This window comes from Staurois parvus, unplaced genomic scaffold (assembly GCF_062004578.1).
Source record: "Staurois parvus isolate SC_StPar_1 unplaced genomic scaffold, SC_StPar_1.0 ptg002232l, whole genome shotgun sequence".
In the NCBI taxonomy this organism is placed as follows: Eukaryota; Metazoa; Chordata; class Amphibia; order Anura; family Ranidae; genus Staurois; species Staurois parvus.
This window is the reverse complement of record NW_028320028.1, coordinates 82727-107119: the sequence shown is the minus strand read 5'-3', so window position 1 is coordinate 107119 and position 24393 is coordinate 82727. Positions and strand designations below refer to the sequence as shown.

At 42.7% G+C, this 24393-nt stretch overlaps 1 protein-coding gene across 1 annotated transcript; it reads left to right on the top strand.

Moving 5' to 3' along the window:
* The first annotated feature begins 18663 nt into the window (after positions 1-18663).
* On the top strand, positions 18664-22267 carry LOC149431499 (E3 ubiquitin/ISG15 ligase TRIM25-like). The gene has a single exon (XM_089665538.1). It carries the CDS (start codon positions 18726-18728, stop codon positions 20280-20282), a length of 1557 nt encoding a protein of 518 aa, XP_089521664.1. The 5' UTR covers positions 18664-18725; the 3' UTR covers positions 20283-22267.
* The last annotated feature ends 2126 nt before the right edge of the window (positions 22268-24393 follow it).

Here is a 24393-nt window from a genome sequence, read left to right as displayed (position 1 = left end):
ATGTATATGTGGTGTCATGGAGGAAGGCTTTTTCCAAGGTACCTCATATATGTGTAAATGTGTGTTGGTGGCAATTAGAGATGAGCGAATCGAACTTGGCGAAGTGGAATTCGTTTCGAATATTAGGAAAAATTTGATTCGCGCCGAATCCGAAAATTAGCAGACTTCGGATGCACGAATCGAATTTTCCCCGATCGGCCGATTTTTATCCCTTCTACAGCCGGCAAAAAGTGTCCCTGCAGAGAGCTCCGCTATTTCTGACAGTTCTCTGACAGTTCCTTCACATTTACAGCGGTTGAAACATTGTATCTATTTGTTTCCATTTAGGATACAGATGTTTTTATTCGGAAACAAATAGATACAATGTTTCAACCGCTGTAAATGTGAAGGAACTGTCAGAGAACTGTCAGAAATAGGGGCTCTCTGCAGAGACACTTTTTGCTGGAATGGAATTCTTCTTATTTTCATCCTACTTCTTCTTCTTCTTCTTCTTCTTCTTCTTCTTCTTCTTCTTCTTCTTCTTCTTCATCCTCATCCTCTTCTTCTTCTTCTTCATCCTCATCCTCTTCTTCTTCTTCTTCTTCATCCTCATCCTCTTCCTCTTCTTCTTCTTCTTCTTCTTCATCCTCATCCTCTTCTTCATCCTCATTCTCTTCTTCTTCATCCTCATCCTCTTCTTCTTCATCCTCATCCTCTTCTTCTTCTTCTTCTTCATCCTCATCCTCTTCCTCTTCTTCTTCTTCTTATTCTTCATCCTCATCCTCTTCTTCATCCTCATTCTCTTCTTCTTCATCCTCATCCTCTTCTTCTTCATCCTCATCCTCTTCTTCTTCATCATCCTCATCCTCTTCTTCTTCTTCTTCTTCTTCATCCTCATCCTCTTCTTCTTCTTCTTCTTCTTCTTCTTCTTCATCATCCTCATCCTCTTCTTATTCTTCTTCTTCTTCCTCACCATCATCCTCTTCTTCTTCTTCATCCTCATCCTCTTCTTCATCCTCATCCTCATCTTCTTCTTCTTCTTCTTCATCATCCTCATCCTCTTCTTCTTCTTCTTCTTCTTCTTCTTCTTCTTCTTCTTCCTCATCCTCATCCTCTTCTTCTTCTTCATCCTCATCCTCTTCTTCTTCTTCATCATCCTCATCTTCTTCTTCTTCTTCTTCATCCTCATCCTCTTCTTCTTCTTCTTCTTCTTCTTCTTCTTCTTTATCCTCATCCTCTTCTTCTTCTTCTTCTTCTTCTTCCTCCTCATCCTCATCCTCTTCTTCTTTTTCATCCTCATCCTCATCCTCTTCTTCTTCTTCTTCATCCTCATCCTCTTCTTCTTCTTCTTCTTCTTCATCCTCATCTTCTTCTTCTTCTTCTTCTTCTTCTTCTTCTTCTTCTTCTTCCTCATCCTCTTATTCTTCTTCTTCTTCTTCTTCATCCTCATCCTCTTCTTCTTCTTCTTCCTCATCCTCTTCTTCTTCATCCTCATCCTCTTCTTCTTCTTCTTCTTCTTCATCATCCTCATCCTCTTCTTCTTCTTCTTCCTCACCATCATCCTCTTCTTCTTCTTCATCCTCATCCTCTTCTTCATCCTCATCCTCTTCTTCTTCTTCTTCTTCTTCATCCTCATCCTCATCCTCTTCTTCTTCTTCTTCTTCTTCTTCTTCCTCATCCTGTTCTTCTTCTTCTTCTTCTTCATCCTCATTCTCATCCTCTTCTTCTTCTTCTTCTTCTTCTTCTTCTTCTTCTTCTTCTTCTTCTTCTTCCTCATCCTCATCCTCTTCTTCTTCTTCTTCTTCATCCTCATCCTCATCCTCTTTTTCTTCTTCTTCTTCATCCTCATTTTCTTTTTCTTCTTCATCCTCATCCTCTTCTTCTTCTACTTCTTCTTCTTCTTCATCCTCATCCTCTTCTTCTTCTTCCTCATCCTCATCCTCTTCTTCTTCTCCTTCTTCTTCATCCTCATCCTCATCCTCTTCTTCTTCTTCATCCTCATCCTCATCTTCTTCTTTTTCATCCTCATCTTCTACTTCTTCTTCTTCATCCTCATCCTCTTCTTCTTCTTCTTCATCCTCATCCTCTTTTTCTTCTTCTTCCTCATCCTCATCCTCTTCTTCTGCTTCTTCTTCTTTTTCTTCTTCATCCTCATCCTCATCCTCTTCTTCTTCATCCTCTTCTTCATCCTCATCCTCTTCTTCTTCTTCCTCATCCTCATCCTCTTCTTCTTCTTCTTCTTCTTCTTCCTCATCCTCTTCTTCTTCTTCTTCTTCTTCTTCTTCTTCATCCTCATCTTCTTCTTCTTCTTCTTCTTCTTCTTCTTCTTCTTCTTCTTCTTCTTCTTCTTCTTCTTCATCCTCATCTTCTTCTTCTTCTTCTTCTTCTTCATCCTCATCCTCTTCTTCTTCATCCTCATCCTCTTCTTCTTCTTCCTCATCCTCATCCTCTTCTTCTTCTTCTTCTTCATCCTCATCCTCTTCTTCTTCTTCATCCTCATCTTCTTCTTCTTCATCCTCATCCTCTTCTTCTTCATCATCCGCATCCTCTTCTTCTTCATCCTCATCCTCTTCTTCCTCATCCTCTTCTTCTTCTTCATCCTCATCCTCTTCTTCTTCTTCTTCCTCATCCTCATCCTCTTCTTCTTCTTACTCATCCTCATCCTCTTCTTCTTCTTCTTCATCCTCTTCTTCTTCTTCATCCTCATCCTCTTCTTCTTCTTCTTCATCCTCATCCTCTTCTTCTTCTTCTTCCTCATCCTCATCCTCTTCTTCTTCTTCTTCTTCTTCATCCTCATCCTCATCCTCTTCTTCTTCTTCTTCTTCATTCTCATCTTCTTCTTCTTCTTCATCCTCATCCTCTTCTTCTTCTACTTCTTCTTCTTCTTCTTCATCCTCATCCTCTTCTTCTTCAATTGAAGCTGCTTCTGCTCCGCCACTCTGTCATTGGACTCTTGATAGTCGTCTCCCAACGCTGCTGCTGGGGGGACTTTTTAACATAGGCCTCTGTATGGCCTTCAATTTTAGCTGCTTACGCTCCGCCACTCTGCCATGGGCCCCTGTACCGCCTCCTCTTGCTGCTGCCAGGTCCAGACTGTGTCATGGGTCCCTGTACCGCCTCCTCATGCTGCTGCCAGGTCCAGAGTGTGTCATGGGTCCCTGTACCGCCTCCTCATGCTGCTGCCAGGTCCGTAATCTGTCATGGGTCCCTGTACGGCCTCCCATTGCTGCTGACTTCATCGCCACACTCTGCCATGTGCCACTTTCAGGTCTCCTCACACTGCTGGTGGGTTCCATTTTGTCATAGGGTGCTGTATGGCCTCCCTTTGCTGCTGCCTCCACCGCCACACTGTGGCTCCACACTCTGGTTTTGGCCCCGTGACTGCCCAAATGAGTGAAGTGTGCGGTGATTCTAAGATCGACGGCACTCATCTGCATGTCATACTGACTGACAGTATTATTTCTCTTCCCCAGCAGACTCCAAGGGCATTTAAATTAAAGGTACAGTGTTCTGCACTAATATAAAGGCTCTCTGAAGCCTAGAAACACCCTTTTATAAGTTAAATTCGCAGCGAATAAATTCGCATCGAATCAAATTTATTCCGCAAATTCGGAGAATCAGTCGAATCGAATTTTTGAATAATTCGCTCATCTCTAGTGGCAATCTCAAATATCTGCCCCCAGCATGGAATCTGAACTGTCACAGGCAACTCCTGAACATAGAATAAGGCTAGGTTCACATATGTGCGGATGGTGCCGCTGCGGATCCGCACAAAAATCCGTTAGTTCTAATGGCACACCGCTCGCACTGCAAATCGCAACCATACTGGGAATCGAGGTTCCCGTGCGGGCTGCGGTTTCCAAAGAAGTGCAGAGACTTCTTCCCTGTGTGTTCTGGGGCACAGGAGTCCATTCAAATGATTGGGCTCTCGCATCCGCGCAAAACACGGCCCGCAGGAACGCGGATATGTGAACTGTGGGTAAGGCTAGATTTACATCTGCGCAGGGGATTGCCACATTGGGAACACAGTCATAACCACCCACACAGAAAAACACGCTGGATGCATGCGGGAGCCATTAATCCTAATGACATGCCCCATGCAGTGGTAATTCCCGCACTGGGAACAGCACTGCACTTCCTGTGTGGGCTGCAATTTCAGCAATGAAATGGACCTTTCCTCTTCCTTTTTTTAGGAGGCATTGCAGCCCATTCAAATGAATGGGCTGCCATGCCTGCGCAAATCAAAGCTTGCGTTAATGTGAACCTAGCCTACTTATTGGAGGACTGGCTCCCTAGCATGTGATGACCTGTTTTAGATGTGTACCCTGTGTCTCTTTCTCCTCTGTGAGGATAAAAATATATACTGTATTTTATCATTTTTTTCTCCCTCTCTTTAAGAGAAAAAAAAGTTGTTTAAAAAAAGATAAAATAGTTAGATCAGAGCTTGATTCAAGTTAGTGTTGGTGTCAGTGTAGGATTAAAAAAAAAAGGTTTTATATTTTGTGTCAGTGTGTTTAAGTAGGGTTAAAAAAGCAAAATCTGCACTAAACAGAGAAAATCCATTAACAGTATCACCAAATGAAGGCCCAATGTATTCTGAAAAAAAAACCCAAGGTATAATTCACCTGGTTACTCTAAGGGGTGTATTTAGGAAGATTTGGATAGCAATTTGCTGAAATTGGATGTACATTCAATCTGTGCCAATGGGGCAAGAAAGCAAATGTTATTAGCACAGCCGGTGCTTCCACTAGGCAAACTAGGCTGCTGCCTATGGCACACTGTCACCCAGGTACTATCTTTGTGTAGCCTATGGACCTCTTGTATGAATTTTTCATTTCTATGCGGAGTCCCCCTTTCCCCATACACAGGGAATCTTTACTCTGCACAATTGTCTCACACACATGACCATTTAGTACATATATATATATATATATATATGTGTATGTATTGGCACACATGATCCTCCAGCTTTAACAGGGAGCTGGCTAGTGACTGAATGGAGCGTGATAAGTGCTGGCTCCGCCTTCTTCTACACAGCTGGAGCCAATCAATAGGCGGAATGTGCTCTGGTTGCAAGGTTAACCCTATGTAAGTAGTATGATCGGGGCCCGATGAATATGAGAGGCCCACTGTCCTCACTGAGAGCTGTAGCCTGGACTCCACACCCTGGCAGGAGCTATCAGAGGTGAGCCAGGCCTAGCAGGATGGCGGGTCATGGAGGTGACAGGAGGAGGAGGGAGGCGGACAATGGTCAGGGTGAGGAGAGTGGAAACTGATTGATCATGCTGGATGCCTCCACATCATGAATGATCCTTCAGCTGAGAGAAGGAGTGTCAGAGGGGGAGGAAGAAAGGACAGAGGAAGATGTTGGGTGTCTGGGGCCAGTGTAGCAGCTGAGCTGCCACTCCTTCCAGTGTTCCTCTCAGACTCAGTCCCTTAATGCAAGCCAGCTGCTGGTCACTGTGGAGTTTTGTAATTCTCTCTTTTTTTTTGCTTTGCTTCTCTGTCTGATTGGTTAATACAGTTAATTTATATTTGGTTAATATATATTTTGTCTTTAACATTGGTGCTGGTGGCATCTTATGGCAGTTATATTGGCAAATTAAAAGAAATGTAGCAGTATCATGAATTTAATATGTTCTACTGTTTTTAAATTAATTTTTTTTTTTGGGGGGGGGAGCTCAAGTAGCTGGTCTTGCTAGGGCACAAAATGGTCTGGCACCGGCCCTGGTTATTAGGCTGTTTCTTTGCTGGTCAAATGTTTTCACTTGATTTAATATGGAAAATGCCACATTTGACCACTAGATGCTGGAAGTATCATACAAAATTCCTGTGATAAGCAGTGCCATCTAGTGGCAGAGATATGAAAAAACAGTCAGCACTGGAAAATAGCCTAAGAACATTTGTTTTGCCCTATAGGCACAGAACAAATGTACACACACTATCACAGGGTGAATTGCTATGCATTTTTTTTATTACTACACCACATAGTAGACTGGATTAAGTTATTAAGGTTGTTTTACCTTCTGTTATTAAGGGGTTAATAGTACAGTGTATGTCAGAACGATGATATATACCGTTTAGTAAACCACAATATCCAATCAGAATTTACTCGTTTGGATGCTATCAGTTGCTGCATTAATACACGAATTGCACCTTGCTTAAATATATATGTAACAAGCCCAACAGTGTCACAAGAAATGGGACTTTTTTTTTTTTAATCTAAAGTGCATAAATCAATAATTTGGCGTGGAAAATTTGTATTGATTGGATTTAGCAAAGTGTTTTAAATAGTGAATTTTATATTTTTGATTATTTAAAGTGTACATAATTCCTAACAATACATTTCTCTCACTTGCTACCTTTAGAATTGTTAAATATACTGTTAGGAAATTTTGTTATATCTGTTTGAGGTCAACTACTTGTCCTCCAGAGGCAATTTTAAATTTTCCTCAATTTTTCTGTCCAATTTCCTTTAGATTTACCTTCAGCTATGTAGTGCAACAGCCTGCCTAATTGGATACAATTAAAAGTGTTGTTTAGGTTTGACCTCCTGTTATATGGTTTTTGGTAAATCTAAAGCAAAATTCTTTAGAAAATTGTATAATGTGTGGCCAGCCTTAGCTTCTGGACAAATTATGGATTTCTTATCGGTAACCTCATTTTTTGTAGGTTGTTTACCGAGTGAATGTACTTGTGTTAAATCCTCATGCACTCACAAGCTCAGAACAATGTCAATTTTGATTGAATTAAAATGAGCTAAATAAAGCTTTGATATCTGATAACAATAAATCTCTATTCCTGGTGATGGGAAGGTCCGGATGTTCAGCTAGTACAATACCTGTGTTTAAATGGAAAAAATACATTTGATGACAGGTTCACTTTAAATAGTTGAGGGCACAGAACATGCTATACTGGCTAAAAGTAATTTCGGAATGTATGTGTGTATTGCACATCCAGCCTTACTGTACTGCCGCCACATCCCCATTCCCACATGTAGACCATTCCAAGCCGGGAGTTGCTGCGTACAGTGAGGAACAGAAGTATTTGAACACCCTGCGATTTTGCAAGTTCTCCCACTTAGAAATCATGGAGGGGTCTGACATTCACATTGTAGGTGCATTCCCACTCTGAGAGACAGAATTAAAAAAAAAATTCAGGAAATCACATTGTATGATTTTTAAAGAATGTATTTTTCTTGCACTGCTGAACATAAGTATTTGAACACCTAAGAAAATCCGTGTTAATATTTGGTACAGAAGCCTTTGTTTGCAATTACAGAGGTCAGACGTTTCCTGTAGTTCCTGACCAGGTTTGCACTGCAACAGGGATTTTGGCCCACTCCTCCACACAGATCTCCTCTAGATCTGTCAGGTTTCGGGGCTGTCGCTGAGCAACACAGAGTTTCAGCTCCCTCCAAATATGTTCTATTGCATTTAGGTGTGGAGTCTGGCTAGGCCACTCCAGAACCTTGATATGCTTCTTATGGAGCCACTCCTTGGTTATCCTGGCTGTGTGCTTCGGGTCGTTGTCATGTTGGAAGACCCAGCCACGACCCATCTTCAATGCTCTGACTGAGGGAAGGAGGTTGTTGTTCAAAATCTCACAATAAATGGCCCCATTCATCTTCTCCTTAATACAGTGCAGTCATCTTGTCCCCTTTGCAGAAAAGCACCCCCAAAGCATGATGTTACCACCCCCATGCTTCACGGTAGGGATGATGTTCTTGGGATGCAACTCATCCTTCTTTTTCCTCCAAACACGACGAGTGAAGTTTAGACCAAAAAGTTCTACTTTGGTCTCATCTGACCACATGACTTTCTCCCATGCCTCCTCTGGATCATCCAGATGGTCATTGGCAAACCTCAGACGGGCCTGGACATATGATGACTTGAGCAGGGGAACCTTCCGTGCAATCTATGATTTGAAACCATGACGGCGTAGTGTTCTACCGGCAGTGACCTTTGAAACTGTGGTCCCAGCTCTCTTCATGTCATTGACCAGCTCCTCCCTTGTAGTTCTGGGCTGATTCCTCACCTTTCTTATCATCAGTGATACCCCACGAGGTGAGATCTTGCATGGAGCCCCAGTCCGAGGGAGACTGACAGTTGTCTTTAGCCTCTTCCATTTTCTAACAATTGCTCCAACAGTTGATCTATTTTCACCAAGCTGCTTGGCAATTGCCCCGTAGCCCTTTCCAGCCTTGTGGAGGTTTACAATTTTGTCTCTGGTGTCTTGACAGCTCTTTGGTCTTGCCCATGGTAGTAGTTGGCATCTGACTGACTGTGGGGTGGACAGGTGTCTTTAAAGAGCTCAGACAGGTGCTACTAAGTTAGATTATTGAGTGGAGTAGAGGTGGACTTTTTAAAGGCACAGTAACAGGTCTTTGAGAGCCAGAATTCTTGCTGTTTCTTAGGTGTTCAAATACTTCTGTTCAGCAGTGCAAGACAAATAAATTATTTAAAAATCATACAATGTGATTTCCTGAATTTTGTTTTTAAATTCTGTCTCTCAGAGTGGGAATGCACCTACAATGTGAATTTCAGACCCTTCCATGATTTCTAAGTGGGTGCAAAATCACAGGGTGTTCAAATACTTCTGTTCCTCACTGTAAATACAACAGCTTTAAATGTCAAAAAAACCATCTGACACAATGTTTATAAACACTGATCACAAAGAAAATAGATGGAAAGTAACATTGTTAATTTGTACTTACTCTGTTTCATTAAATTGCTGATCAAAGGGATGAGCTTCCATTTGCAGACAATGCCAGTTAAGACCCCGGTCACACTGGGTACGACTTGGCATGTGATTTGCATTCCCTGCGACTTGCAAATCAAATGCCAAGTCACACCCTATTGTCCACAATTACAGCAGTCATATCAGTGCGGTTCCCTCTTGGACGGAGCCGCACTGATTTCTAAAGTAGTCCATGCACTACATTTGGTGCAATTTGCATAGACATCTGTGTCAGATGTCTTGCAAATCACATCTGAAATCAGAGGGTCCTCCGACTTTGAAATCATGCGACTTCACTGTAAGTCGCACAATTTCAAAGTTGGGCTTGATGTGACCGGGGTGTAAATCATCCTGGCAAGTAAAAAACAAAAATACCCTATTTAATCCCCTATTAACCCATAGTTTTCCCTAATCAGCCCTTCTTTCTCTTCTCTGTTCAAGTGTTATTTTCCTACTTTCTTGTTTATTTCTATTTTCTTAACCATTAACATTACCTTTTTGTTCATTCTTGTTTTGTCACAGTAGAAAAAAGCTAAAAATTGACAAATTACTTTATTTCATTTACAATTACTGTTTCAATGCTTTGTATCAGAATCAGAATCAGAATCTTAGTGTAATTTTAAATAGGAAGAATCTACATTTTTTTTTAAATAACACTAGCCAAAAAAAGTGTATTTTTTTGTCCAGGGAAAAAATTGTTTTTGCAGGACAATATCACAAAAAGTAAGTCTTGTTTGTTCTTAGAAAAAACACAAAACACACACACACATATTCCTAAAAGCTTTGCACAGTACATGTACGTATATATATTACTTTATTGAATTAAGCGATGACAACGTTATTGTTAAATAAACAGACCCATAGTGAAAATGTAAAACCGGCCCTGGTCAACAGGTGGTGTACAGGGGTGAGAGCTGAAGGGGTTAAAGAGACTTCAGGACAAAAATAAAAACCTGCTAAAACGCAACAACCTTCCAAGCGTTCCTTTCATATTGGAAAAATATTGAAGAAAATTTTCACAACAATGTTCATGGGGTCCAGAGTAAATCCCATGGCGGTACCAAGATAATAATGGGCTCAGAGTAAATCCCATGGTGGTATCCGGATAATGATAATGTGTGCAGAGTGGACCCTATTGCAATACCTGAATAATGATATTGTGCTCAGAGTGAATCCCATGCTAATACCCGGATAATGATATATGATGGTACCTGGATAATGAAAATGGATTCTGAGTAATTCCATGGCGGTACCTGGTTGATGATAATGGGTTCAGAGTAATCTCATGGTGGTACCTCGATAATGATGTGTTCAGAGTGAATCCCATGGTGGTACCTGGATAATGATAATGGGTTCAGAGTAAATCCCATGGTGGTACCTGGATAATGATAATGGGTTCAGAGTGGACCCTATTGCAATACCTGAATAATGATATTGTTCACAGAGTGAATTCCATGGTGGTACCTGGATAATGATAATGGGTTCACAGTAATCCCATGGTGGTACCTGGATAATGATAATGGGTTCACAGTAATCCCATGGTGGTAACTGGATAATGAAAATGGGTTCAGAGTAATTCCATGGTGATACCTGGTTAATGATAATGTATTCAGAGTAAATCCCATGGTGATACTTGGATAATAATGGGTTCAGAGTAAGTCCCATGGTGATACCTGGATAATGATAATGGGTTCAGAGTAATTCCATGGTGGTACCTGGATAATGATAATGTGTTCAGAGTAAGTCCCATGGTGATACTTGGATAATAATGGGTTCAGAGTAAGTCCCATGGTGATACCTGGATAATGATAATGGGTTCAGAGTAAATCCTATGGTGGTACCTGACTAATAACGGGTTCAGAGTGAATCCAATGGTAGTACCTGGATATTGCTGACCATTTTGAGAATGAAAAGAACCCAAAGTCATTAATGAGATCATCCAGTCTGTGTGCATTTATTGCAGACCACCTGTATTACGGATAATCTAACAAAATAAGGTAGAATGTTCTCTCATAACACGGGCTAAGGGATTGAAGGTTCCCGGAATCTGCCTTGTGGCATGAATACATTTTTAAAATATGCAGCAAACCAGTAAATTGACATTCCTGGCAATGAACAGATACTTGAAGTTAAAAAAAAGATTGTGAAGTAAATGACATGAATTCAAATGCATTTTTAAAAAATAAAATACTGTTTTTACTTTAGTTATTTATCCTTTGTTTATTATCTTAAGTAATGACAAAGTAATTTTCGAAAAAAAAGGCCCATAGCAAAAATATAAAAACTGCTCTTGTCAACAGGTGGTGCACAGGGATGAGAGTTGAAGGGGTTAAAGAGACTGTCAGAAGGACAAAAATAAAAACCTACTAAAGTGCAACAACCTTCCAAGCCTTCTGCTCATATCCAAAATCTGGGCAAAGAAAAATCCCACAACAAGGTTAATGAGGTTCAGAGCAAATCCCATGGTGGTACCTGGATAATGATAATGGGTTCAAAATAAATCTTATGGTGGTACGTGTATAATGATAATGGGCTCAGAGTAAATCCCATGGTGGTACATAGTTAATTAGAATGTGTTCAGAGTGAATCCCATGGTAATACCTTGATAATAATGGGATCAGAGTAAATCTCATGTTGGTACCTGGATAATGATAATGGGTTCAGAGTAAATCCCATGGAGGCACCTGGATAATGATAATGGGTTCAGAGTAAGGCTTATGGTGGTACCTGTTTAATGATAATGGGCTCAGAGTAAGTCCATGGTGATACCTGGATAATAATAATGGGCTCTGAGTAAATCCCATGGTAATACCTGGATAATAATGTGTTCAGAGTAAATCCCATGGAGGCACCTGGTTAATGACAATGGGCTCAGAGTAAATCCCACGGTGGTACCTGGTTAATGAGAATGTGTTCAGAGTGAATCCCATGGTAATACCTGGATAATGATAATGGGTTCAGTATAAATCTCATGGTGGTACCCGGTTAATGATAAAGGGTTCAGAGCAAATCCCATGGTGGTACCTGGTTAATGCTAATGGTATCAGAGTGAATCCCATGGTGATACCTGGATAATGATAATGGGTTCAGAGTAAATCCCATGGTGGTACCTGGTTAATGATAATGGGCTCAGAGTAGGTCCATGGTGATACCTGGATAATAATAATGGGCTCTGAGTAAATCCCATGGTAATACCTGGATAATAATGTGTTCAGAGTAAATCACATGGAGGCACCTGGTTAATGATAATGGGCTCAGAGTAAGTCCCATGGTGGTACCTGGATAACTATAATGTGTTCAGAGTAAATTCCATGGTGAGATCTGGATAATGATAATGGGGTTAGATTAAGTCCCATGGAGGTACCTGGATAATGATAATGGGCTCAGAGTAAGTCCCATGGTGGTACCTGGATAATAATACTGTGTTCAGAGTAAATTCCATGGTGATACCTGGATAATGATAATGGGTTCAGTATAAATCTCATGGTGGTACCTGGATAATGATAATGGGTTCATCGTAAATCCTGTGGTGGTACCTGGATAATGATAATGGGCTCAGAGTATATCCCACGGTGGTACCTGGATAATGATAATGGGCTCAGAGTATATCCCATGGTGGTACCTGGATAATGATAATGGGTTCAGAGTAAGTCCCATGTAGGCACCTGGATAATGATAATGGGTTTAGAGCAAATCCCATGGTGGTACCTGGATAATGATAATGTGTTTAGAGTGAATCCCATGGTGTTACCCGGATAATGATAATGGGTTCAGAGTAAATCCCATGGTGGCACCTGGCTAATGATAATGGGCTAATAGTATATCCCATGGTGGTACCTAGTTAATGAGAATATGTTCAGAGTGAATCCCATGGTAATACCTGGATAATAATGGGTTCAAAGTAAATTTCATGGTGGTACCTGGATAATGAAAATTGGCTCAGAGTAAATCCTATGGTGCTACCTAGTTAAAGAGAATGTGTTCAGAGTGAATCCCATGGTAATACCTGGATAATAATGGGTTCAAAGTAAATTTCATGGTGGTACCTGAATAATGATAATGGGCTCAGAGTAAGTCCCATGGAGGCACCTGGATAATAATAACGGGTTCAGAGTGAATCCAATGGTAGTACCTGGATATTGCTGACCATTTTGAGAATGAAAAGATCCCAAAGTCATTAATCAGATCAGCCAGTCTGTGTGCATTTATTGCAGAAAATCTGTATTACGGATAATCTAACAAAATAAGGTAGAATGTTCTCTCATAACACGGGCTAAGGGATTGAAGGTTCTCGGAATCTGCCTTGTGGTGTGAATACATTTTTAAAATATGCAACAAACCAGTATATTGACATTCCTGGAACAGATACTTGAAGTTCAAAACAAGATTGTGAAGTAACTGGCATAAAGAACTAAATTTTTTAAAATAAAATACTGTTTTTGCTTTAGTTTTTCACCCTTTGTTACAGTTCAGTACTGCTGATCTCCTGCAGCCTCTTTGCAGTTACTTCCCATCTATGTTATAAATAAATAAAACTTTTGTGCTCACTGTACAAATTAAGATTTAATCTCTACTACAAAGACAGCCAGAACTCTAATGTTATAACACACAAACAGCAATAATCAATCTTAACCTCCTTCATGTAACCAGGGTAAATGGAGGGGGGGGGCAGAAGGGACACATGCACTGGGCACAGTGGTGCTATGTAGAGGGGGGTGAAAGTTTCAGCGGCTCCCTTCTCGCTGTGTGTGCAGCGCCACTCCTGTCAGCAGGGCCATCTTCGTTCAGAAGTCGACAGTACTCTCAGTACCGCCCCTAGGCTCTGGTCCTGTGCTCTCTGCTGTGCCATATTATTAACACAGCTTCTTCTGCTGGCTTCTGTGTTTGCAAGTGGCAATGCTCCTCTTCTGGGCTCACACAGAGTTCTCCCTGCCCATGCAGCAGGACAGCCCAGGCTCCCGGTACACACTCCTGCACCCTGCGCTATACGCAGACAAGAGCTCCATGCTCTGCAATATATTCACTGCTAAGCTTTTTCCTTTCAGTGGCACCACTTATGCTGGGACATTTTTTCCTTCCAGTGACACCACTGATACAGGGACATTTTTTCCCTTCAGTGAGACCACCAACTCAGGAACATTTCTCCTTCTAGTGACACCACTGACACATGCAGGGCCAGATCTAGAGGGGTTCTAGGGTGGGCTGTGCCCCCCCACATTTTAGCTGTGCCCCCTCAGGTCTCTGAGAGTGTATCCACTGATCCATGAGCCAGTCTGATGCAGACAGTTGATGTATGGTGGCACTCTGATGGGGACAGTCCATGTAAGGGGGCACTCTGACAAGGACACTCGATGTAAGCGGGGAACTCTGAAAGGGATAACTGATCATATGTAAGGGGACACTCTGAAGAAGAAAGTTGATGTAAGGGGGACTTTATTAGGAACACTGATGTAAGGGGACACTCTGATGAGGACCCTGATATAAGGGGACACTCTGATGGGGACCGTGATGTAAGGGGACACTCTGATGGGGACTCTGATGTAAGGGGGTACTCTGATGGGAACCCTGATGTGAGGGGGCACTCTAAAGGGGACCCTGATGTGAGGGGGCACTCTGATGGGGACCCTGATGTAAGGGGGCACTCTGATGGGGACCCTGATGTAAGGGTGCACTCTGATGGGGACTGATAGAGGCCTCTAATATAAGGGGGAACAGGTTTTGTTTACTCATCCTAATCTAATGGAAACCTAATACATAATATATAATAAATAATACATCCTGACTATTGTACTTTGCAGGAAATGTGGATTAGTTTTATGTTATGTAAGGTTCATACTAGCGCAGTGTTTTTTTTTCAATGCGATTTTTGTAGTGCAGCTGCAGTGTGACTTAGTTCGTTTTTGACACAATCTGTTCTAGGCTGGCCTGGGAATCTTCTGTTAGAACTATCACTGCTTGGCAGGCATCATCCTCTAAGGAGTTAATGGCAAGCTCCACGATCAGCTTGGAACCTGATACAGGCACCCTCCAGTCTCTCCTCCCACTCTGATAGGGAGATGTTTGACCCATTAAATTTAGGCACTAAAGTCAAGGCTGCTCCTAATGGCACCATTGCGGTCCTCGGTCCTCCTTCCAGCACCAACTGCAAAGAGGGATATATCCTCCCAACAATTCCAAGGTGGTGGTGTGGTGGGCAGTAAAGTCCAAGGGTTCAAGTAATATATGGTAGAAAGGTCCAACACAATATAACTAGGCCTGGCAGGTAGGCACAACCGTCCGGAGCACTTATGTACCACCCTGCTATAATGTCAGATGCAGGATGTTAAAACAAACACAAGATGGCAGTGTTCTGCATGCCAGTGGTGCCCACACTCTGTAGAACAGCCCCATGGAACTTGTATGCTGAATTGCAGTACTTTGCTGGGGAGCAGCGTACCTAAGGACTACATTTCCCATAGGAGCTGGCGTGTGGGCAGGAGCAGAGGAAGGAGGAAGTGAGAGGAGAGAGAGCTGAAGAGCAGAAGTTGTGCTGACCAGGTGGCAGACCTAGAGAGAGAAGAGAGGCAAGGAGAATCTGCTGATCACTAGCCTGTTCAGCAAATCAAATCTGCCAGCAGGTGACCGGATGATCTCTGCAAGTGAGACTGGAGAATCTGTGTGGGTCCCCATCTGCAGAGAGAGAAAGACTGCCAGGATCTGCCGGATGCCACCAAGCGGGCGAGAGAGTTCCATACACCAACCAAACAAGTGAACACAGTTGCAGACGTTACCACGGGTTGTGGCCTAGTTCTCTCAGCCACCACTGTATGAGCACATTTGCAGTGCAGTCTTATTATCAGAGCTGATTGCAACACACACATCCTGCAGGCCAGACCACAACAACTGAATCATCAACCTACCCTTTCAAAAGGTACCTCCTCTACTGCTACTATTAGTCCTTGCAGCTCGGCGGGAAGCTGTCCTTTGCGAACAAGCGCTTCTGCCAGCTTTGACACCTTACTTGCCTCAAATCTGCCATTGACTAGTGTCTTAAAGTGACATCAGCCAAGTTAACTGCCACTTTAAGGGGAAGTACAGTATATTTCCTTCTTTTTTCTTTCCCTTGCATTATTCCCTTGAAGAACTGTCACCTATACTTCTGCCCACTGTGCACCAGCTGGGCCCCAACGAGTGCGCAGAGGATTCTGCACTTAATGGGGACATTGGTTACTTTAGGAAAAGAGCTCTTTCTATTTCAGATTTAATCTTTGCCATCGGATCCTGAAGGCCCCGAAAGTGAGCTCATCTAACCATTGATAGTTCTTGCTCACTAAAAACCCCCCTCAGGTTGGAGGTATTGGGATAACTACAGAAAAGCAGGCCTGCTAATATTGATTGAGATTCTGCTGTGGATGTTGTTTTTTTATACTTAAACTTGATAAGAGTGACAACTGCCTTTGCACATGAAAATACTACTTTATGTTGTTTAACCAAGCTATACTGAAGTTTAATATAAACCTCCTATCAGTTGATTCTAATCTGTGTGTGAGTCTACTTTCTGGTGGTAATTTACTCTGGTCAAAAGAATACTGTGGTGTCAGCAGGGGTTGGGCTTTCAGAAAGAGGTCCAGAACATCAGCGAGCCCCAAAACATCTCAGCAACTCCTAAGGGGGTAGTACTACACTTACAATTAAAATCCAGCTCCCCTTTATACCAATATACCATTCATGTACCTCACTTGCAAAAAAATACAAGCTCACTCAGATCTGGAGGACAAGGCCTTGCCTTAGCACTGGCTTTATTTGTTAGAACGCCTTTTCACTTCCTGGAATGTAGACAGAGGACAGAGGAACCAGTAATACCAGGAAGCAGATTACCAGCACACAAATCCTGTACTGACCTCATTAGTGCACACCCTTCACCCATCAACTTTTTTTTTTACAGCGTCCCTGGGATCTCCCCCCACATGAATTTTCCTGGCTACCTCAGCATCTCTACAGATGGGCTCAGGCCGCATGCTAAACTTCCACGGGGACACCCCTGATGTAGTGCAAGGACCTACCTGATTGCATACAGAGTGATTGGATAGATGATGTGTTCTCTTATTATATAGTTTTGGTAAATCTAAAGGAGATCATACAGAAGATTGGACAGTCAGATTGTATAGTGTGTGGCCACTTTTATAAACCTAAAATTAACTAGTTGCACTAAGATGTCATTAAGTGTAACAGCACACCAAACACAGAAACAAGCACAATTTTGCCACATGAAAAAACGAGAGACAAATGAAGCAAAACGCGCCGTAAAAAACGTACAACACGCACCACTCCAAAATGTCCCATGAGCTACTTTGCCATGTATAGCACAGCCTATTGAGATCAACGGGCTACCCTATGTGTGTCACTGGAAAAATGAGCCAAAAAGCTGCGCTCCCGCTACTCTCGGTGTGAATGGGGTTTGAAAGTGAAATTTGTTTGTTTACACAATCAGGCTCCATTCACATCTGTGTGCTTCCGAACACATGGCAGACTGCACCGAAAATGCGTGCTTTGCCATGTGTTTCAGAAATATGCTGCAAATGTGCATCGTATTTGTGTTGTCATTGCATGTTAAAGACCACCCAAAACACACCAAAAACTGGAGCTCTGCTGCAAAAAAAGTTCTGGCACTTTTCTGGGGCAATTGTTGTGTGTATGGCAGCCTTTCCAAGTGAATGGGCTGCCCTATGCATGACAAATGAAAACGCTCCAAAACACCCAAAACAAACACATGCGGGAACGTGATTTTTCACTACGTGGTGGTGTGAACGGGGCCGCTCCCTCCTGTGTACTTGTATTAGGATGGACATACATTATGCAATCTGATTGTACAATTTCCTTTAGATTTACCAGAACTATGGAATAGGAGGACACAACTGACCAATCTATTCAATTTGTATCAAATCAGACTGGCCCTTGTACTACATAGCTGATGGAAGATCTAAAGGAAATTGTATAATCAGATTGTATAGAAAGTGGGTGAAAGGTAGTGTTGTAATGAGGGAGGTGTGGTCCAGAGTGGTGAGCACACCCTATCACACCCTTTTCTGTGATGCAACAAGGAAGTGAAGGCTTCTGGGAGGTGGCGTACAGATAGTGAATGCTCAGATTTCATCTACAGGAAATGATGGAATCTGAAAATTTGTTCAAAATCTCACAGAAATTGACAAAAAAATGAAAGCAATTCTAAAGGTTCATTTTTTTTTTGTAAAATAACAAACATGTCTATACTTCCCTGTTGTGTGAAGTGGTTTTGCAGAGAGCAGCCTGGATCCTCCTCTTCTCGGGTCTACTGCAGGCTCTCCTGGCTCTTCCTGTCTGTTGGGTGCCCCGAGAGCAAGCAGCTTGCTATGGGGGCACCTGCTGCTTTGTGTGTCCATTCATACACAGAGTCGCAGCTTGGCCTGCCCCCTCTCTCTCTTCATTGGCTGACCAGCTGTGATTACAAGCAATGGGAGCCAATGGCTCCCGCTTTCTGTCTCAGCCAATGAGGAGGCAGAGACCCGGGACAGCCGAGGCTGTTATGCACATTGCTGGATTGTGATGGGGCTCAGGTAAGTATTGGGGGGGCTGCTGCACACAGAAGGTTTTTTACTTTCATGCATAGAATGTACAAAGGTAAAATACCTTCAGCCTTTACAACCACTTTAAATGTCTTGTGGATAAGGCAAGTGAGAGAAAAGCACATCGGGATGGCTGGGCCCGAAATGGCATTGGAAAATGCTTCTATTTGTCATGAAAAGTGAAATTCTGCCCGAAAAAGTGAACTTATCCTTTAATATAGGAAACTTCCTAGAGTTGTTGTATCCAACTACAGCAAATAATGGGTTAAGTGAACAGGGAGGATCTCATTTTATATGACATCACTGAACTTATGACAAGCATTCCCAGAAATACTTTCACATTCACCTCCGTGTACGGGACAGATCAGCCGCTCCCAGCTTCTCTTCTCTACAGAGTTGTAGCAAAAGTCCATTTTTATCCCCAGAATGGCGACTTCTGACCTGAGAGAGGAACTGAACTGCTCCATCTGCCTGACCCTTTATAAGGAGCCCGTATCACTGAAATGTGGCCACAACTTCTGCCGGGATTGTATTGTGACTGTTCTGGATACACAGAAGAAGAAGTCTTCCAATTATTCCTGTCCGGAGTGCAGAGAGCAGTATACAGAGCGCCCTCCGCTGGAGAAGAACAGGAAGCTGTGTAACATTGTGGATAATTTCAGATCTGCTCACCCGGAGGACACAGAAGTCTTCTGTACGTACTGCGATCCTCCTGCACCAGCTTCTAAAACATGTCTACTATGTGAAGCCTCATTCTGTGATAAACACTTAAGAAGCCACAGCAAGTCACCAGATCACATTTTAACTGTGCCCACCACATCATTTGAAGACAGAAAATGCCCCACACACAAAGAGATCCTGAAATATTACTGCACAGAGGACAGTGCCTGTATCTGTATGTCCTGCTGGGTGGCTGGAGACCACAATGGACATAAAGTGGAGCTTCTGAATGAGGCCTCTGAGAAGAAGAAACAGAAACTGAAAGATGTAACTGAGAAACTGAACAATGTCAGAAGAGAGACTGAGAAGAGAATCCAGAATCTGGAAAATCATAGAACAGGAGAGAAAAGAAAAGCAGACGATGTCACCGGGAGAGTCACTGAGCTGTTTAGAGACATCAGAAAACATCTGGATGATGTAGAGAAGAGAATCCTGACTGAGGTCTCCAGGCAGGAGGAGAAGATCTCCCAGTCAGTCAGTGATGTGATCCAGAAGCTGGAGAAACAGAAGAACGAGCTGTCCAGGAAGATTGATGAAATGGGGGCCATATGTACCATCACAGATCCATTAACTGTGCTAAAGAAAGAAATGATCAGTGATGACATCACTCCTAGGAGTGATGATGTAAGAGATGCTGAATGTCTGGATCAAGGAATGATCTCACAGATGCTCCACAGAGGACTTCTCCACTTTACAGACAGTCTGATAGATCTGAAGACAAAGAGACAATTCTCAGTGATGGAGAAATCAGGCATCTTATTGGATATAAAAACAGCCAATAATTACATTATTATATCACAGGATCTGAAATCAGCTACTTATACTGATAAACCAGAGAATAGACCGGATGTTCCAGAAAGATTTAAATCCAGACAGGTAATAAGTACACAGAGCTTCTCATCCGGGAGACATTACTGGGAGGTGGATGTGAGTGGAGCAAAGGAATGGCTGATAGGGGTGGCCAGTCACAGCATAGAGAGGAAGATAGTTGGAAATGAATCTTATATAGGTTATAATGACAAGTCATGGGGTCTAGCCCAAAGAGATCATGCTGAAATTATACACAATAACATATTTAAAACAATACTGCCCAAGTCCTCCCTAAAGGCCATTGGGATCTATCTGGATTATGAAGCTGGTTGTCTGTCCTTCTACCAGCTGTGTGATCCCATCAGACATCTCCACACGTTCACCACCACCTTCACTGAACCCCTCCATGCTGCTTTCTATGTATTTAAAGATTCCACCCTTAGAATAATATAGTGTTCACGTCTGTGCTGGGCTTTTCAATGTCATTTCTTCATTCTTCCTGTGAGATGGGCATATCTGAACATTATGACATGTCTGATGTAAATTATGTATGAAACTCTTCTAGCAGCTCAGTATCAGGAAACAAATATATTCAAGAACATGCCATAGGTATTCATGAGGAAAAGCCACCAGTTGTAATAGTAATCATTCAGATAACTATGACTATTCTCCATAACTTGATATTTCCTTTATATAAAAATGTAGATGTCATTGTTGGTCTGTTGATCATTCATGTTACCATGTACTGCATCTCCAATAAACAATAGTCACTCCCCATTAATATTCGTTAGACCAGTAGAACTTTGTTGGAAAATGGTTAGTGGGGATGAAATTAATGTTCATTTAATGATGAGAAAATTTGAAGGAGAAGGATGGAAAATGTTTTCTCAGACAAACAAAATTCTAACTGTGAATGTGGTTTTTGCTCTTGAAAATTGTACATATTGTTATGTACACGTTCTAGGCAAAAAAGAAACCTGGTTAATGCATCTGGGATTCCATTCAAATAGTAGGTCTGGATGAAATTCTAAGAGCTTTCAAATGAAATTAGTTAACTCGATAGCAAAATTAAAATTTTTTAAAGATTTTCTCTACAAACATTCAAAAGAAGTTCCACTGGAGTATGGCCAGACTAGCTTTACAAGAGTTAGGTTCATAAGGACCTTCTCCCTCTCTTCTAAGACAATAAGTGTTTTTGTTTTTCTGATTTTGCTGTCTGTGTTCCCAATGGAGAAAAATACCAGTCCTGTACCTTTAACCACTTTACAACCGCACTATATCCGATAGGGATGGGCTTCATGTTCGAGCATGGGCTATTCGTGTTTTTGGCGATCACATGAACGGTAAGGGCGTTCGGCAGGCTGTTCGCCCACTGCGCCCCATAATGCACAGCATCCTGACCGTGCATTGTGATTGGTCAAAGCAATACACCTAACCACAGGTCAATGTCAATCCAGCATCGCGAGCGGAGTGCTTTTTTTTCGGGTAGCAGTGTATCAGGGTAACAGGTATCGTGATTGACGTTGGATCTATTGTGGGAGACATTTTTTTAATTTTTATTTTTAATAAAGGACTTGTCAAAGACTGTCTCCTGTTTTTTTTTACACTACACTTTACGGTGTAAAGCAGGGCTTGAAAAAGCCACTCGCCCACTTGCCAAATGCGAGGGGAAATCCTTGTGTGGCGAGCACAGATGGAGCGGCTCCACCTGCGCTCCAAGCCTCATTGTGAAGCCACGTTCCGGTTTCCAACTTCCAGTTTCCAACTTCCGGCTTCTTGTTCGGCACCACCATTACACTGGCAGCGCCGCTGAGGGGACAGGAGAGGTCCGCTCTCCTCTGCTGAGAGGAGACAAATAATGATCCATTATGAAAATAGGAGAATAACTGGAGCAATAGTAATATTAATCTTATATAAAAGATACAAATGTCCCTTGAAAAAAAATAAAAAGAAGCAAATTAGAGTCAGTCCCTTCAAAGGGGCATTCAGTAAATGAATAAAAGCTGAATTCGAAAGATAAAAACAAATACAAATTAATGCAGCTCTGTAATGATTAATTCATCATTCAATGTATTTTTCTTTTTACATGCAAGCACAGTATGTACTTATATTTAACCTGATATCAGCCCCTGTACAGCAGAGTCCAGACTGGGAGAGGGAGAAGCAGCACAAGAAGCCAATCACGTGTGCGGCAGTGCTAATATATCCTGTACATCAGGAGGATTCGGCTCTCCCTGTGTAATCATTGGGCTCTGTGCTCTGTATATCAGGAGAACACAGCTCTCCCTGTGTAATCATTAAATCATCATCAATGAAAAATACTAAATATTTACTACAGGTTTAAAGCTGTAAAACTTGATACTTTGATTGCACCCTATTGCTATTAAGCTATTTCTGTTATGTTTAAATTGACTTAATAAAGCTATGTTCTAATTGCAGTTTTTTCTATTTTGGACTCTTTATTCTAAAGAAAAATTTAATTTCATAACCTTTAAGGGGGCGTGGTTGGGGCAGACCTGGGGGCATGGTTGGGGGATGGGCCAGGGGTGGAGTTGGAGGCAGACCTGGGCAAGGTTGGGTGGGGAAACTGGTGGGGCAGCTGGTTTAAGCCCTGGTGTAAAGGCTGTATTAAAATCCCAAGGGAGACCTTTTTCTTTGAATACTCCATGACAATGACTTCGGACTCTGGTCATTTATTAGGAAGTTAACAACTTGATTTGGCACAGTCATGGCCTCTGGCCTTTTGGGACCTTGTGTTACCATTCCCAGGGGTTGTCCCTCTGCCAAGGGAACCTCTAGTTTAATGGTGGCCTCTGGGTAATCTTTTTTTCACACAGGCCACAGTTTCTGGCTAGATGCCCAAAGTGCCCACACCACTAGCATTACCAATTTTCATCCGTGTCCCTCTGCAGCGGATTTTCACCCTTGGAGAGGTGGGCCAGCTCTTGCTTGAATGTGGATGGCTCTTGCCTCATGAACCCGTCTTCTGGGTTAGTTCCCTAATGGCTGTCTGCATGGCTGACAAGGGAGACGTTGCCAAAGCCTCTTCCCGTGCCTGTAGTGGTTCATGTCTCTTTGTCACTGCCATGGTCGCTTTAGCAACCTTCAATTACTCCACAACCACTTCCACTACAGTTTCATTGACAGTGAAGGAGGGTTGTGCCTTTATTCATTCTTGAAGAGCTGGCCTTCATCCCCACCACAAACTGATCTTGCAGTAACTTATCTGAGGTGTTTATGTCACCACAGCCATGGACATCCTTCTTCTCCAAGCATTTACACAGATTTTGGAGTGCTACTGCAAAGTGGGTAAGGCTATTGTCCTCCTACCTCTCAGTTCTAGGACTGTTCCATTTTCCCCAAACAGGCCCTCCAGGTGTGCCATAATCTGTTCTAGGCTGGCTTGGGAATCTTCTGTTAGAACCATCACGTTTGACCCATTAAACTTAGGCACTAAAGTCAAGGCCGCTCCTAATGGTGCCATTGTGGTCCACGCTCCTCCTTCCTGCACCAACTGCAAAGAAGGATATATCCTGCCGACAACACCAAATGTGAACAAGGTGCAGCGTGGTGTGGCGGGCAGTAAAGTCCAAGGGTCCAAGTTAGGCAATAGTAATATATTGTAGAAAGGTCAAACACAATACAACTAGGCCTGGCAGGTAGACACAACCATCCGGAGCATGTATGTACCACCCTGCTATAATGTCAGATGCAGGATGTTAAAACAAACACAAGATGGCAGTGTCCTGCATGCCAGTGGTGCCCACACTCTGAAGAACAGCCCCATGGAACTTGTATGCTGAATCGCAGCACTTTGCTGGGGAGCAGCGTACCTAAGGACTACATTTCCCATAGGAGCTGGCGTGTGGGCAGGAGCAGAGGAAGGAGGAAGTGAGAGGAGAGAGAGCTGGAGAGCAGGAGTTGTGCTGACAGCCGGACCAGGTGGAAGAGCTAGAGAGAGAAGAGAGGCAAGGAGAATCTGCTGATCACTAGCCTGTTCAGCAAATCAAATCTACCAGCAGGTGACCGGACGATCGCTGCATGTGAGACTGGAGAATCTGTGTGGGTCCCCATCTGCAGAGAGAGAAAGACCACCAGGATCCGCCAGATGCCACCAATCAGGTAAGAGAATTCCATACACCAACCAAACAAGTGAACACAGTTGCGGACGTTGCTTATAGTTACACGGGTTGTGGCCTAGTTCTCTCAGCCACCACTGTATGAACACATTTGCAGTGCAGTCTTATTACCAGAGCTGATCACAACGCATACATCCTGCAGGCCAGACCACAACAGTGTTACCTGAATCATCAACCTACCCTTTCAAAGGAACCTCCTTTACTGCTACTATTAGTCCTTGCAGCTTGGCGGGAAGCTGTCCTTTGCCAACAAGCGCTTCTGCCAGCTTTGACACCTTGCTTGCCTCAAATCTGCCATTGACTAGTGTCTTAAAGCAACATCAGCCAAGTTAACTGCCACTTTAAGGGGAAGTACAGTATATTTCCTCCCTTTTTCTTTCCCTTGCTTTATTCCTTTGAGGAACTGTCACCTACAGGTGAAACTT